The sequence below is a fragment of the Drosophila willistoni genome, unplaced genomic scaffold (assembly GCF_018902025.1).
Source record: "Drosophila willistoni isolate 14030-0811.24 unplaced genomic scaffold, UCI_dwil_1.1 Seg169, whole genome shotgun sequence".
Taxonomy (NCBI): Eukaryota; Metazoa; Arthropoda; class Insecta; order Diptera; family Drosophilidae; genus Drosophila; species Drosophila willistoni.
In genome coordinates this window covers 6,254,964-6,267,276 of record NW_025814128.1, presented here as the reverse complement: position 1 = coordinate 6,267,276, position 12,313 = coordinate 6,254,964, and the positions used below count along the sequence as shown (strand labels likewise).

Here is a 12,313-nt window from a genome sequence, read left to right as displayed (position 1 = left end):
TTGATCAGAAGTGTACAACGCATATAAGGAAGCATCTTCGACTATGTAAAATATATATATTCTTGATTAGCACGACGAGACGAGTTCATATAGCTATGCCCGTGCGTCCGTCTGGATCAACGCGAGCTTCTCATAAAGCACAAGAGCTACAGAGTTGAAATTTTGCGTGTAGACTTGTACATGCTGCACGGATTGTACATATATCATATTAAATAGCTGCCATACTTATAAACTAACGATAAAATAGAATGCTACATGCGCCGAATTGCTTTAGCCTAAGCTTGAGGTCTGTTTTTTCGTAAACATCACACTTTTCAAAAAAACCTGTTTTCTCTTCGACTGCTATAGGGAAAAAAACTTACAATTAGAAGGAGGGTAGAGTAGAGTGGTTTAGAGTAGTTTTGAAAAAATTTCAATTTATAAATATTTTTTTTGTAAGAATAATAAATGTAAAACTATGATTACTCGCTGATTACTCGTCGCGATAAAACGTCCACAACAGTAGCAGAAGTTATTAATATTTGCTGGAGGGCACCTGTTCTTAAAGCTGATTTTTACGACAGTAAGTAAGGTTACTGTACGTTTTGTAAATTGTGCTTGAGTATATGGCGTTACCTAACCGGTGTCAATTAGTATTGGTCATATGCTTTGCACTATATTTTAATAGAATCCAAACCGAGAATTTTGTCGTTAATATTGTCCTGACCATCTCCACGATGGGAATTACCAAAGAGGAGATGGTGAGAGCTCTGCGCGCAAGCGGAGTTGAAGTACCGCTGTCCGCCACACTGGGGCAAATTCGCCGAATGCACGCTTCATTGAGCACTGCCGCTGCCGCTGACCCCGTTGCCGCACCCCCTGCTGTGCCTGCCGCTGCAGTACCTGTTGCCGCTGTGCCCGACGCTGCCGTACCCACTGCTGTGCCAGCCGATGCAGCCGTGCTCACCACCGCTGCACCCGCTGCCACCGTACCCACCGCTGTGCCTGCCGCTGCAGTACCCGTTGCTGCTGTGCCCGCCGCATCCACTGTTGTACCCGCCGCATACACTGCTGTACCTGCCACATCCACTGCTGTACCCTCTGCCACCGTGATTACTGCTGTGCCTGCCGCTGCAGTACCCGTTACTGCTGTGCCTGCCGCTGCAGTTCCCGTTGCCGCTGTACCTGCCGCATCCACTGCTGTACCCGCCGCCGCTGTACCCGCTGCCGCACCTGCCTCTGCTGCTTACACGTCCGCTATGCGAGCTGCTGCCTCGCTCGCCGCACCCGTCACTGATCCTAACGTTCCCTGAGCCGCGGACCCATGGGAAGATATGCCCGCCTTAGTGCCCTCCGTGCCGTCTGTCGCTGCCGCCATCACACTTGCTGCTTCCGCCTCCCCCAGCCTGGACGAGGAACTGACGACGCTGCGGAAACAGCATCAGTTGCTACAGCTGCAACAGCAGATTCGCAAGCTGCAGCAGAATATGGATGAATTCCGAGCACCGAGGCAGCAAGTCAGTGACTTGAGTGTGATCGAGAGCATGGTGGCTCGATTCTCAGCTGATACTGCATATGATGTGAAGAACTGGCTGAACGATCCGGAGGACACGTTTGAAATCCTGCAGTTAAATAACCGCCTACGTTTGGTTGCATGCCGTCGCATGCTGGAGGGTACTGCGGCGGTGTTGCTGCGCACGGTATCGGTGCACAGCTACGCGGAACTCAAAACAATCCTTCTCCGAGAGTTTGGACGCTCGCGCAGTATTAAAGAGGTGTACCACGCTCTGCGTAGCCGGCGCATTATGACAGGCGAAGGATGTTTGAGGTATGTAATCGAGATGCAGGAGATCGCGATGAATGCTCCGATTCCGGAGAACGAGCTTGTCGACGTGATCATCGATGGACAGCGGGACGGCTCTACTAGAGTCGGCATGTTGTACTCAGCTCGCACGCTGGCTGAACTGAAGCCCCTACTAGAACGCTACGAGCGCTCCCGTGTACAGGCGGCCGCCTCCAAGTAAAGCGCCAGTGTGAAGGTGTCATAGTCAAGTCCAGTGTATTGTTCACCTTCTCAGTACTGAGATAATACATACGTTTGAAGTTTTATAGGCAGAGATCTCCTGTACAAAATTAATATTAGACTTTGTAAACTTAAAGAAAAGAAATATGAAAAAGAAGTTATAGTACTTATGAATAAACCTACTGAATGTATAGATACGAAACTCACTGCTGTCCTGAAGTCATTTGATATATTGAGGAAAGATATAGCGGCACTACGGCATGATAGGAATGAGATTGTATCTGCCGAATTGTTGTCTGATTCCCCCTTTCTGGAAACTTCTGGTGTACCTTCGGAAACACTGAATCATGCACTTACGGCTATAAATGCCATTGAAGTCCCTGCTGTCAATGAGTCAGAGTTTGATATAGAGCCCACTTTACCGGAAGAGCAAGCTGCAGACTTAGTCTATTATTTCCACTGCATATGTACAGGTTGCCCCAGAGTTAGTTAAGCCCGTGAATTATGAGATGAAAATAGAACTGACTATCCAAACTCCCATTTTCTGCCGTCCCCGCCGTCTGTCGCACCACGAACGCATCGAGGTGCGGGAGATCTGTGATGATCTCTTGAAAGCTGGCATTATTCGCTACAGTAGTTCCCCTTACGCTGCCGCGATTGTCCCAGTACGTAAAAAGGACAACACCCTGAGGAAGTGTGTAGATTACCGCCCGTTGAACAAACTTACTGTTCGGGATCATATTCCGATTCCTCTGTTAGACGATTGCATCGAACATCTGGGTGGTAAATCATTCTTCACTGTCTTGGACTTGAAGAATGGATTCCACCATGTGAAAATGCGTCCAGTTTCCATCAAATATACCGCCTTTGTAACCCCTGATGGCCAGTTTGAATATGTACACACGCCCTTCGGACTCTGCCATGGCCCTTCCGTGTTTATAAACCAAGGTCAACTAGTGATATACATGGATGATATCCTGGTCGCATCGCATGACTTCGAAACCCATCTGGAGGTACTGAAGGAAATACTGTATACGTTAAGAGTGAACGGGCTATGCCTCAAGCTGGCCAAATGCCGTTTTGCGTATAGGGAACTAGTGTAGTTGGGTTACTTAGCCAATTCTGCCGGTATCACGCCTAAACCAGCTCATCTCCAGGCGATACGTGATTTGCCCATCCCTAGGAATGGCAAGGAATTAGAGCGCTGCTTAGGTTTGATTTTGTACTTCCACCGATTTGTACTTGGCTTCGCTAAGATTGCGTATCCGACGTCCCGATTCTTGAGAAAAGATACCCCTTACGTCTTCTGCGAGGAGTGTCTCGAATCCTTCCGAACCCTGAAGTCGAAACTGGTTGAATCCCCCGTGTTGTCCATATATAACCCGAGGTCTGAAACAGAGTTACACTGTGACGCTAGCTCAACTGGTTTCGGAGCAGTGCTCCTCCAAAAACAAACCGACGGTAAACTTCACCCAGTGTTTTACTTCTGTAAGACAGCCTCCGCCGCCGAATCGAAACTACATAGTTACGATCTAGAGTTCATCCCGTTCAAAATCGTTACGGATTGTAATTCCCTGGCGTTGACACTGAGGAACGGTGGACATTCTGCTAAAATTGCTCGCTGGGCCCTGCTGTTAGAAAATTACAACTACACGATTGTACACCGCTCGGGGGTTAGTATGCCCCATGCCGATGCTCTGAGCAGAATAGAAACTGCCGCATATGTTGTACACAAATCAAGAAGTACTACTGGTTTCCGTGTATGAAGTCTTATGTCAACAATTATATTAAAAACTGCCTCAAGTGTATTTACTAGTCTGCTTCCGCTCAAGACAACCGTGTCACGCTACACAGTATTCCGTGCCCCTTCCGTTTGATACCATTCATATTGATCATCTAGGTCCCCTTCCGTCCATACGCTCTAAGAAAAAGTATCTTCTGGTTGTCATTGACGCTTTTACTAAATTCGTGAAGCTGTACCCTGCCGTCTCAGTATTTTGCAAATTACAGTAGACCCCGCCGAATTATCAGCGACCGCGGTACCTGCTTTACTTCTTCCGAATTTGCAGAATTTCTGAGGGCCAATAATATAATTCATGTGCAGAATGCCACTGCCTCACCCCGGGCCAACGGCCAAGTCGAGCGGGTTAACCGTGTCTTGGGCCCTATGCTAGGTAAACTGACGGAACCCGTGGACCACGCGGATTGGGGTCCAACAACTGCCGAACATAGAGTTTGCATTGAATAACTACGTCCATTCCACAACGAAATTCGCCGCTTCCGTACTCCTATTCGGGGTTGAACAACGAGGTGTTGTAGTAGATGAACTAACCGAACGGTTGGGTGAGAGGACGGCGGAGATCGATACCTCAGAGGTAGCTGTCCGGAGAGTAACCTTCCGTAATATTGTCAAGCCCCAAGAATATAATGCTGAGTATTATGCGAAGCATCACCTCCCTGCCGTTAGTTTTGATGAGGGGGATTTCGTAGTTATTAAGAATGTAGAGGGCTCCCTCCACATCTAAGTATCGATTGTTAGTAGTAAGTTAGTATTTTAAGTATCGACTGTTAGTATTAAGGCGTCTATCGGTATGCGGCCTAAGGCCACACTGGAAGTTGTCTTTCTCTTCTTCCGGCAACGCAGAAACAAGACAGACGCACTAGCTGCGAAAATTAAAAAATAAATCTTCTGCCATCGCCAAATTAACTATCGTTTGAGTTAAATAATTGGCATATTATATTTCTTAATTTTAGAATTCTCATGTTTCGTTCAAATGCCTCGCGTAAATGAACATACAGGAATTTTGAAATTTATACTCAAATCATTACAAAATGTTATTGAAAAAATGTCTAAATTATTCATTACAAGTAATTTTACAATTATTATTCTCACAAGAAATAGTTCTAAATTAAAAATATTTCCAAAACTGCCCTAAAAAAGTGCCCAATTGTAATTTTTTCGAAAACTGTAGCTGAAAAAGGCATTTTGGGTTATATAACATTCATAAAATGAACTTATTTAACCATTAACAATATTTCCACAACAAATGAAGATGATTTAGGTGGAATGCATGAAAAAGGAAACGATATCTGAGTCATATTTAGCTCATATGACAAACAAAATAATAACCTCAAAATGGAAAATTTCAACTCGCTAAAAAACAAAAAAACGAGCTAACTTTGAAAAACCCAAAAGGTCCGGTGCGGTTTGATTTCAACAACCTACAATTTGTTTCACAGTGTATCACTTGTACCTATATTCCACTACAGTTCGACTTGGCAGTATACTCTCATCATTTGGAAGCCATTCAACTTGATTCCTCATTTCTCTCTTACAAAGTCTTGCTCATTCTGAGAGATATAAACTTACCTGAAATTGCTTCGACTGTTTGAAATGTTGCCCACTTCGTTTCACTATTTCAGAGATGGTAATAGATCTTGTATTTGTGTTATATTCTTCCAACTGTAGTTGCTCGATCAAATTTTATGGTGCTTTATAATTCACAATTCTGTAAGGATTATCTTCAGCTTAGGCTTAGGTTTTCTCGCGATCCTAAACGATTTTATAACTTCGTCAACGAGAACGTAAGACATCAGTGCACCCGTCTTACTTGTCTATCGCAAAAAAAAGTTGACATTTATTAGGCTATGCTGATTTCTTCCAAACGACTTATTTCTCTACTATCATATAGCTCAATGGGCTCTCTATGGGCTTAAGAAACGTAGATCGACAACTACTTATCTATTGGAGTTTACTTCTCACTCGATCAAAGGACTTAAGACTGCTTTGCAAACTGATCAATAAATCGACCGTATATATCGACATCGGGGAACAATAAAGACAAAATCTTTACACATACATAATGTGCGCATTTACTAAGCAAATATACATACCAAATTTGGTGTCTCTAGCTAGAATAGTTTTTGAGATAAGCGCTTTTTTTAAATTGCGGGGCGGAAATGGGCGTGGCAAGAATTTGAAATACACTTGATCACTTTACATACTACACGACTCTACATACCAAATTTGGTGGCTCTAGCTTTTACAGTCTTCGACATCTAGGTGTTCATACGGACAGACGGACGGACGGACAGACGGACGGACAGACGGACATGGCTAGATCGACTCGGTTGTTGATCCTGATCAAGAATATATATACTTTGTGGGGTCGGAGATGCTTCCTTCTGCCTGTTACATACATTTTGGCGACTTTAATATACCATTTCACCCTATGGGTGTATGGTATAAAAATGGTGAAACGTAATGGGCCAAGATGACTGCCCTGTGGGATTCCCGATTCAACACAAATGATCTTAGAAAGATCATCCCTCTGCCTCCTATTGCTTAGATATTGTGAAATCCAAGCAAGCAGAGCATCCGGAAAGCCAACTAAATTCAGCTTATGTAATAGTAAGGCATGGTTTACCGAATCGAAAGCCGTACTGAAATCCGTATATATAACATCAGTTTGCTTTTGTTTCTTAAAACCTTGGATTACAAAAGATGTAAACTGTAAAAGGTTAGTTGTGGTAGACCTTCTTGACAAACCCATGCTGGTATGGCGAAAAATTAAACGAATCCTTCCATATAGTTGGAAACTCGGACAATATAACGGACAACTCACAAATCTTAAGTAAAGGCGAGCACAATGACTCCGCACAGAACCTCAGGACACAAGCGGGAATACCGTCTGGGCTCGGTGAGTATACCGGCTTAATCGTCATCAGTTCCTTAGCTACCGAACTTTCCGTTATAATAGGATTAAGAATGCAGTTGAATTTCGTTATAGGATATGGATATCTGACTACAGTCGTACCTAGTGGATATGTACGTAGTCGAGAAGAAGTTAGCAAATAAATTAGAAATAGATTGATCAGAAGAGGCCGAAACAATATTAAAAACTGCAAACGATAGAAGGGAGATAGAATTTCGCTTTGAGTTAACGAAACTATAGAACTGTTTAGGATTTTCGGAGAACTGCAATTTGCAACGTTGTAAGTAATTATTATAGCATTTAGAATTAGAAACAATAAAATTCGATTTAGCAATCAAGTAACGAGACAGATCCGATGATAGACCCGTGACTTTATATTTTTTGTAATACCTAGACTTAAGATTCTTCAGTTTTGACAGCTCCCGCGTAAACCATGGTGATTTTTGCGTCACCACAGGAGACACTAGGGGTAGTCAGGTAGTCATTAAAGATTGAGTCAACAGTGGTTTAAAATAAAGAAATGGCGGAATTTATATCCGTACAAGTATATAAGTTAGTCCAATCGGTATTAAGGCATTGTTTAGTGCGACAAAGTCAGTCTTCCGAAAACATCGGGTGCGTACCGTAGGATCACACTCGGAGATGGGCTCGCGGCTGGAAAACTCAATAGATAACTCTAAAGTTGGATGAAAACTATCCTCTGGTAACACCATTGGACTAGTTCTAGATACTTCACAAAAACTAGGGTCAGAAGTAAAAATCAGATCCAGAAACCTGCCAGACGTATTAGAAATCGAGTTCAGCTGGGCCAACGAAAGTTCAAGCAGACCACCAATAAAATCGTGACACCCAGAGGGCAGCAACGTTTTGCTACCATTAGTGGGCAGGTTAAAGTCCCCAAGGACAATTAATGAGTCTCTGTCAGACAGTAGTTCAAGTATAATTTTAATAGATTCTAAGCTTAGTAAGTAGGTTGGCCATTCCGATTGAGGCGGAATGTAAGAACAGGTAACAAAAATGGAAAAACGAGTAAACCTTTACGCATATAAATTCGATACTACTTGAGATAGGTATTGTTATCAGACCCGATGATAGGGCGGAATCTACAGCAATAAGAGCTCCACCACCCCTATGAACATAACGATCATGTCTAAAAATATTGAAATTAGAGGGCAAAACTGTGCCGTCAAAAACGTCAGGTTTTAACCAACTCTCAGTAAAGACATTTAGGTCAAAATCAAAAGACAAACTATCTACAAAGAGTTTAGTAAGTTTAGTATTACGGCCTCTGGCATTCTGATAACCGACAGAGAAGGAAGTTGTTAGTTTTTTGATGGAGTAGAAGAAGGAATAGATATGTAAGGAGTGGGAATAGATGAAGAAGAAAGATGAATAGATGGTGAAGGAATCCTTCTTTGGTCCCGTGTCTTCCTTTTCTGGTTGTAAACTCCTTCACAATTAAGCTTTTCGGCCAGAAGCTAGAACTGCAGGTACAGTCAACGAAATCAATTGGAACACTGATTTTAAAATATGAAATTTCTCTAGAATATGAAAATTTGAACTTTTCTATGGATATATTGGAGACGTTCAGTTTAGCCCGAATGTGGGCCATAACATCATCCGATGTAGCATCAGGGAGAAGTCTCGAAACAAAAATGTGTTTTTTAGGTGGCACTCCCACCAATGGTTTCGGCATTCCAGGTATTGCATCAGCTACCGCATTAATTGTACCGTCAGTTGCAACAAATGGCACTCCGGCATTACTATCACGAGAATCCCTGTCGGCAAAATCCATGGGTGTAGATTCTTGCCCAGACAAAACTGGCACTACAGACAACGTATGCGGAATTGGAGTTTGCATTGGTTGAGAAGGGGTTGGAACCGATATAGATGTGGAGACCGGCAAACGAAAGGACAAATCAGAAGTCTGTTCTCCCGCCTTCTTACGCTTTCGAGACTCAGTCAGTAGCGTTAAACTAATAAACTGAGACTCGACAGCTTTAAACTCTTGCGAGAGTTTAAGAAAACTGGCGGACAGACTCATCAGGTTATCCTTTGTTTGCCGTATGAAAAGTTCCATTTCATCCTCCACGATTCGGCATGACTCACATCCCCATTTGAGACCCTTTTTTTGAAAAGAGGGCGTCTAACGGTTAGACACGATAGAAGTGAAACCTTCCGTAAAACAAACTGAGAGAGAATGAGACGAAAGCAGCATTAGGAGCGGGATAATTATAGGTTCATTATAATATTGCTATAAAGGTCATGTTTTATTTTCTTCATTTTATTATTATTCATCCTCAATGTTTTCAATTTCAACAAATGATACGAGTGGCTTATGATAGCTAAAATATGATACAAATGCTTTGGTTTCGATGTTGTCAACATATCTTTGAAATACCGCGTCAATTGTTGTTTTTGAAAAGTTCCATTTCATCCTCCACGATTCGGCATGACTCACATCCCCATTTGAGACCCTTTTTTTGATCTAAAAGATCCTTTACCCTGCATGTAAAGCCGGCGCACTTAATATGTACTGTAGTTTTACACAACCAATAGTAAATAAAACTATTCAGGGGTGGGGCGGGCTGCAAACAATTTTTAACCGAACAGACAGGCATTATGAGGTAATAAGAAGAATTAGTAACCAAACAAATAAAAATGAGAAATGCTTTGGTATTAAAATATATAACTCACTCTGAGGTCCAGAAATAATAAGAAAGAGAGATATTGAGGGTGCACAAGGCTTAAAAGAGAAAGAGAGCACTGACTAAGTGATATAGAGCAGAGCCCGGCACTCATATCTCCCGGGGGACGAACTCGTTCGGCACCTCTTATACGTGTAAGCCGAACGGCTGCCAAAGTCCTCACACAAAACAATCAAGAATATGAGGGTGGATTTAGTTTCCCTCAGCATTTCGGCGCAAGCAGATCTATGTCGCTTTCTTGAGAGAACATTTGATTGTTGCTTTGTTTTCTTTATCTTTTTCTTGCATCAGATTATCGGCTGCGCTCGTTTTCTTGATTTGAGGCAGAATTTGATGAAGTTTAATCTTGCGCAGTGTAAAGCAACATACGCACACAAGCAAGTTGACACATACAACTAAATTTTTTTAGCGCTCTCTTAGTGCCGGGCCCTGATATAGAGTCTATATAACAGACAACCTGCAATATGAACGCGAATAACGGCGACGAGTGAAACGAAAATGAGGAAAAAAAGTTAAAGAGCGCGAGCGTGGGAGCTGGAAATCACAATAACAAAAACACTGCAACAAGAACTCAAAGAAATTGCAAGACAACAACAAATGAGCGTTGCTTGTGATTTGCGAGAAAGAAAAAAATGAGATTAAGGTGAGAGAGAGAGGAAGAAAAGAAAAAAAACCAACAAAGGTTATAAACAGAAATTAGAAAGTTCTTAAAAATTATTAACACAAACACACAAAAACGCAACGAGTGATACGGTGCAAGATTAGATTTAATAATATAATATAAATTTCGATCGCGATGCCGATAAAACAAATTAAAACGGATTTCAAAGCTAAAGAAGACATGCCCAAATGATTAAGCCTGTGCAGCCAGCATAGTTGTTCGTGGTAATTGCGTATTCTTGCATCCCTCTTTGCATATGACACATATTGCAGCTACTTTTGAACTCAACAATGCACTGTTGCTTGATGTACGGCGCAACACCATAAACAAAAAGAAATCAATTTATGATTGGGTTGTTGATAATATCGCCAGCAAAAATATAGACGATCAACAAAAGGATTTGATAAATAAAAAAGCCGCTACTATTCACGACTTCATTCGAAAAAATTGTCCGAAATTGTCTTTTTGATTAAGAGGTTACGCCACCCCTGAAAAAAAAAATTTTTTTTTTCTCTAAAAATCCTCTATAGTTTTAAGAATATTTTACACTTTACATCATATCGGTATTCGAATTAGTTCCGAAGTTACAGCGTTTAGAAGTGAGCGAAGCCGAGTCGGCCCCGACGCGGTACATTTTTTTCTTTTGCGTTTTTCTCGAAACTACTTTTTTTGAACCGGGGTGTCAAATATCTCCGAATCTACTGGACCGATTTGGCTTAAATTATAACCACATATTCTTTACAATGTTGGGTATCCGCCCACGTAGGATTTTTTTGATTTAAGGAAGTGTTTGGTAGTTATGAATTTTTTTAGTCAAAAATGTTCTCCGAAAAAGAGCGTTTTTTGTTCAAACAGCCGCCATTTTGCAAAAAAAAAATTTTAAAAAAAAATCCTACGTGGGCGGATAGCCATAGCCTTCCTGAATAACAAGATTTTTTTTTTTGATTTTTCGGGTGATGTTTAGCCGAGAAATTTGACACCCCACCTGCAAGGATTTACAAATCATGGTAACACTTGCCGGCCCATATCTCCGCCATTTTGTTTAAAAAAAAATTTTTTTTTCAATAAATATTCGTTAAAGTACCCTCAATCTGTGTATAATTAAAGTTTTTTCCTAAATTGTATACTGGCCGCACAGCAATAATTGATTTTTTCACCTGTTTTTTGGACCTCAGGGGTGGCATAACCCCTTAAAAAGACACACCACATATGTGTTAAGGGAGGGTATAGCATTAAACATTTTTAAACAAATTTTTTCTTATTTTTTTCTTCTTCATGCACAACATCTTAAGAAAAATGTGTTAAAATTTTAGATCGATCCGAGTAAAACTTCTGAAGTTATGGGCAGTTGAACGCTGGTCGGCCGACAATTTTATATTAGATTTTTGGGTGTCCAAAACTTCAAAACGCTTCCTTGAAAAGTTGCCATTTTCAAATTCGGTGAACACGATCCTGCAAAATCTACTAGAACAATTCGTTTTGAAATTTTACACAGTACTTCACAAAATTCTTTAGGTAGCGCTTTCGAGTTTTTTTTTTTTTTTGTCATTGTCAATTTTCAATATTTTTGGATGAAAATTTTCACACATATTGTTTTAATGTTGTATTATCACACGGGCAAACAAAAATTGAACTGAGATCGCCAATGAAAATCCTTAAAAAATGACAGATTTTTGCACAAATTACCTATACCCCTTACCTTAAAAGAGTGTATGAACGAGCTGTCAAGCATATTTTTGAACAAAAAAAAAGAGGGCGTCTAACGGTTAGACACGATAGAAGTAAAACAAACTGAGAGAGAATGAGACGAAAGCAGCATTAGGAGCGGGATAATTATAGGTTCATTATAATATTGCTATAAAGGTCATGTTTTATTTTCTTCATTTTATTATTATTCATCCTCAATGTTTTCAATTTCAACAAATGATACGAGTGGCTTATGATAGCTAAAATATTTTTTTTTTTTTTTTAACGTTTAATATATATTTGTTGAATCTACTCTTAAATTAGAGCCTAACAACAAGTTTGAGATATTTTTCTTAGACTAGTACTTAAGATAAATCCTGGGATATTGCAGGCGGCCCTAATCACTTGTTATTGGGTTGGTCTGTCATTTCTTTTAAGACGAGTGCTATTATTAGTTCGCGTAAGGGAATTGGCAAGAACATTTGGGTGTGCATCCAGTTTCGCAGAATACTTTAGTTGTTGAGTACCTATTTCAGATTTT

General features: G+C 41.0%; 1 protein-coding gene across 1 annotated transcript; it reads left to right on the top strand.

Moving 5' to 3' along the window:
* The first annotated feature begins 716 nt into the window (after positions 1–716).
* LOC124460953 (cuticle protein 16.5-like) lies at positions 717–1,292 on the top strand. Its single transcript, XM_047012539.1, has one exon. The coding sequence runs from the start codon at positions 717–719 to the stop codon at positions 1,290–1,292; it is 576 nt and encodes a 191-aa protein (XP_046868495.1).
* Positions 1,293–12,313: the final 11,021 nt, after the last annotated feature.

Excerpts from the sequence above, each read along its gene's own strand:
- LOC124460953 (XM_047012539.1), top strand. The coding sequence starts at position 717 with ATGGGAATTACCAAAGAGGAGATGGTGAGAGCTCTGCGCGCAAGCGGA.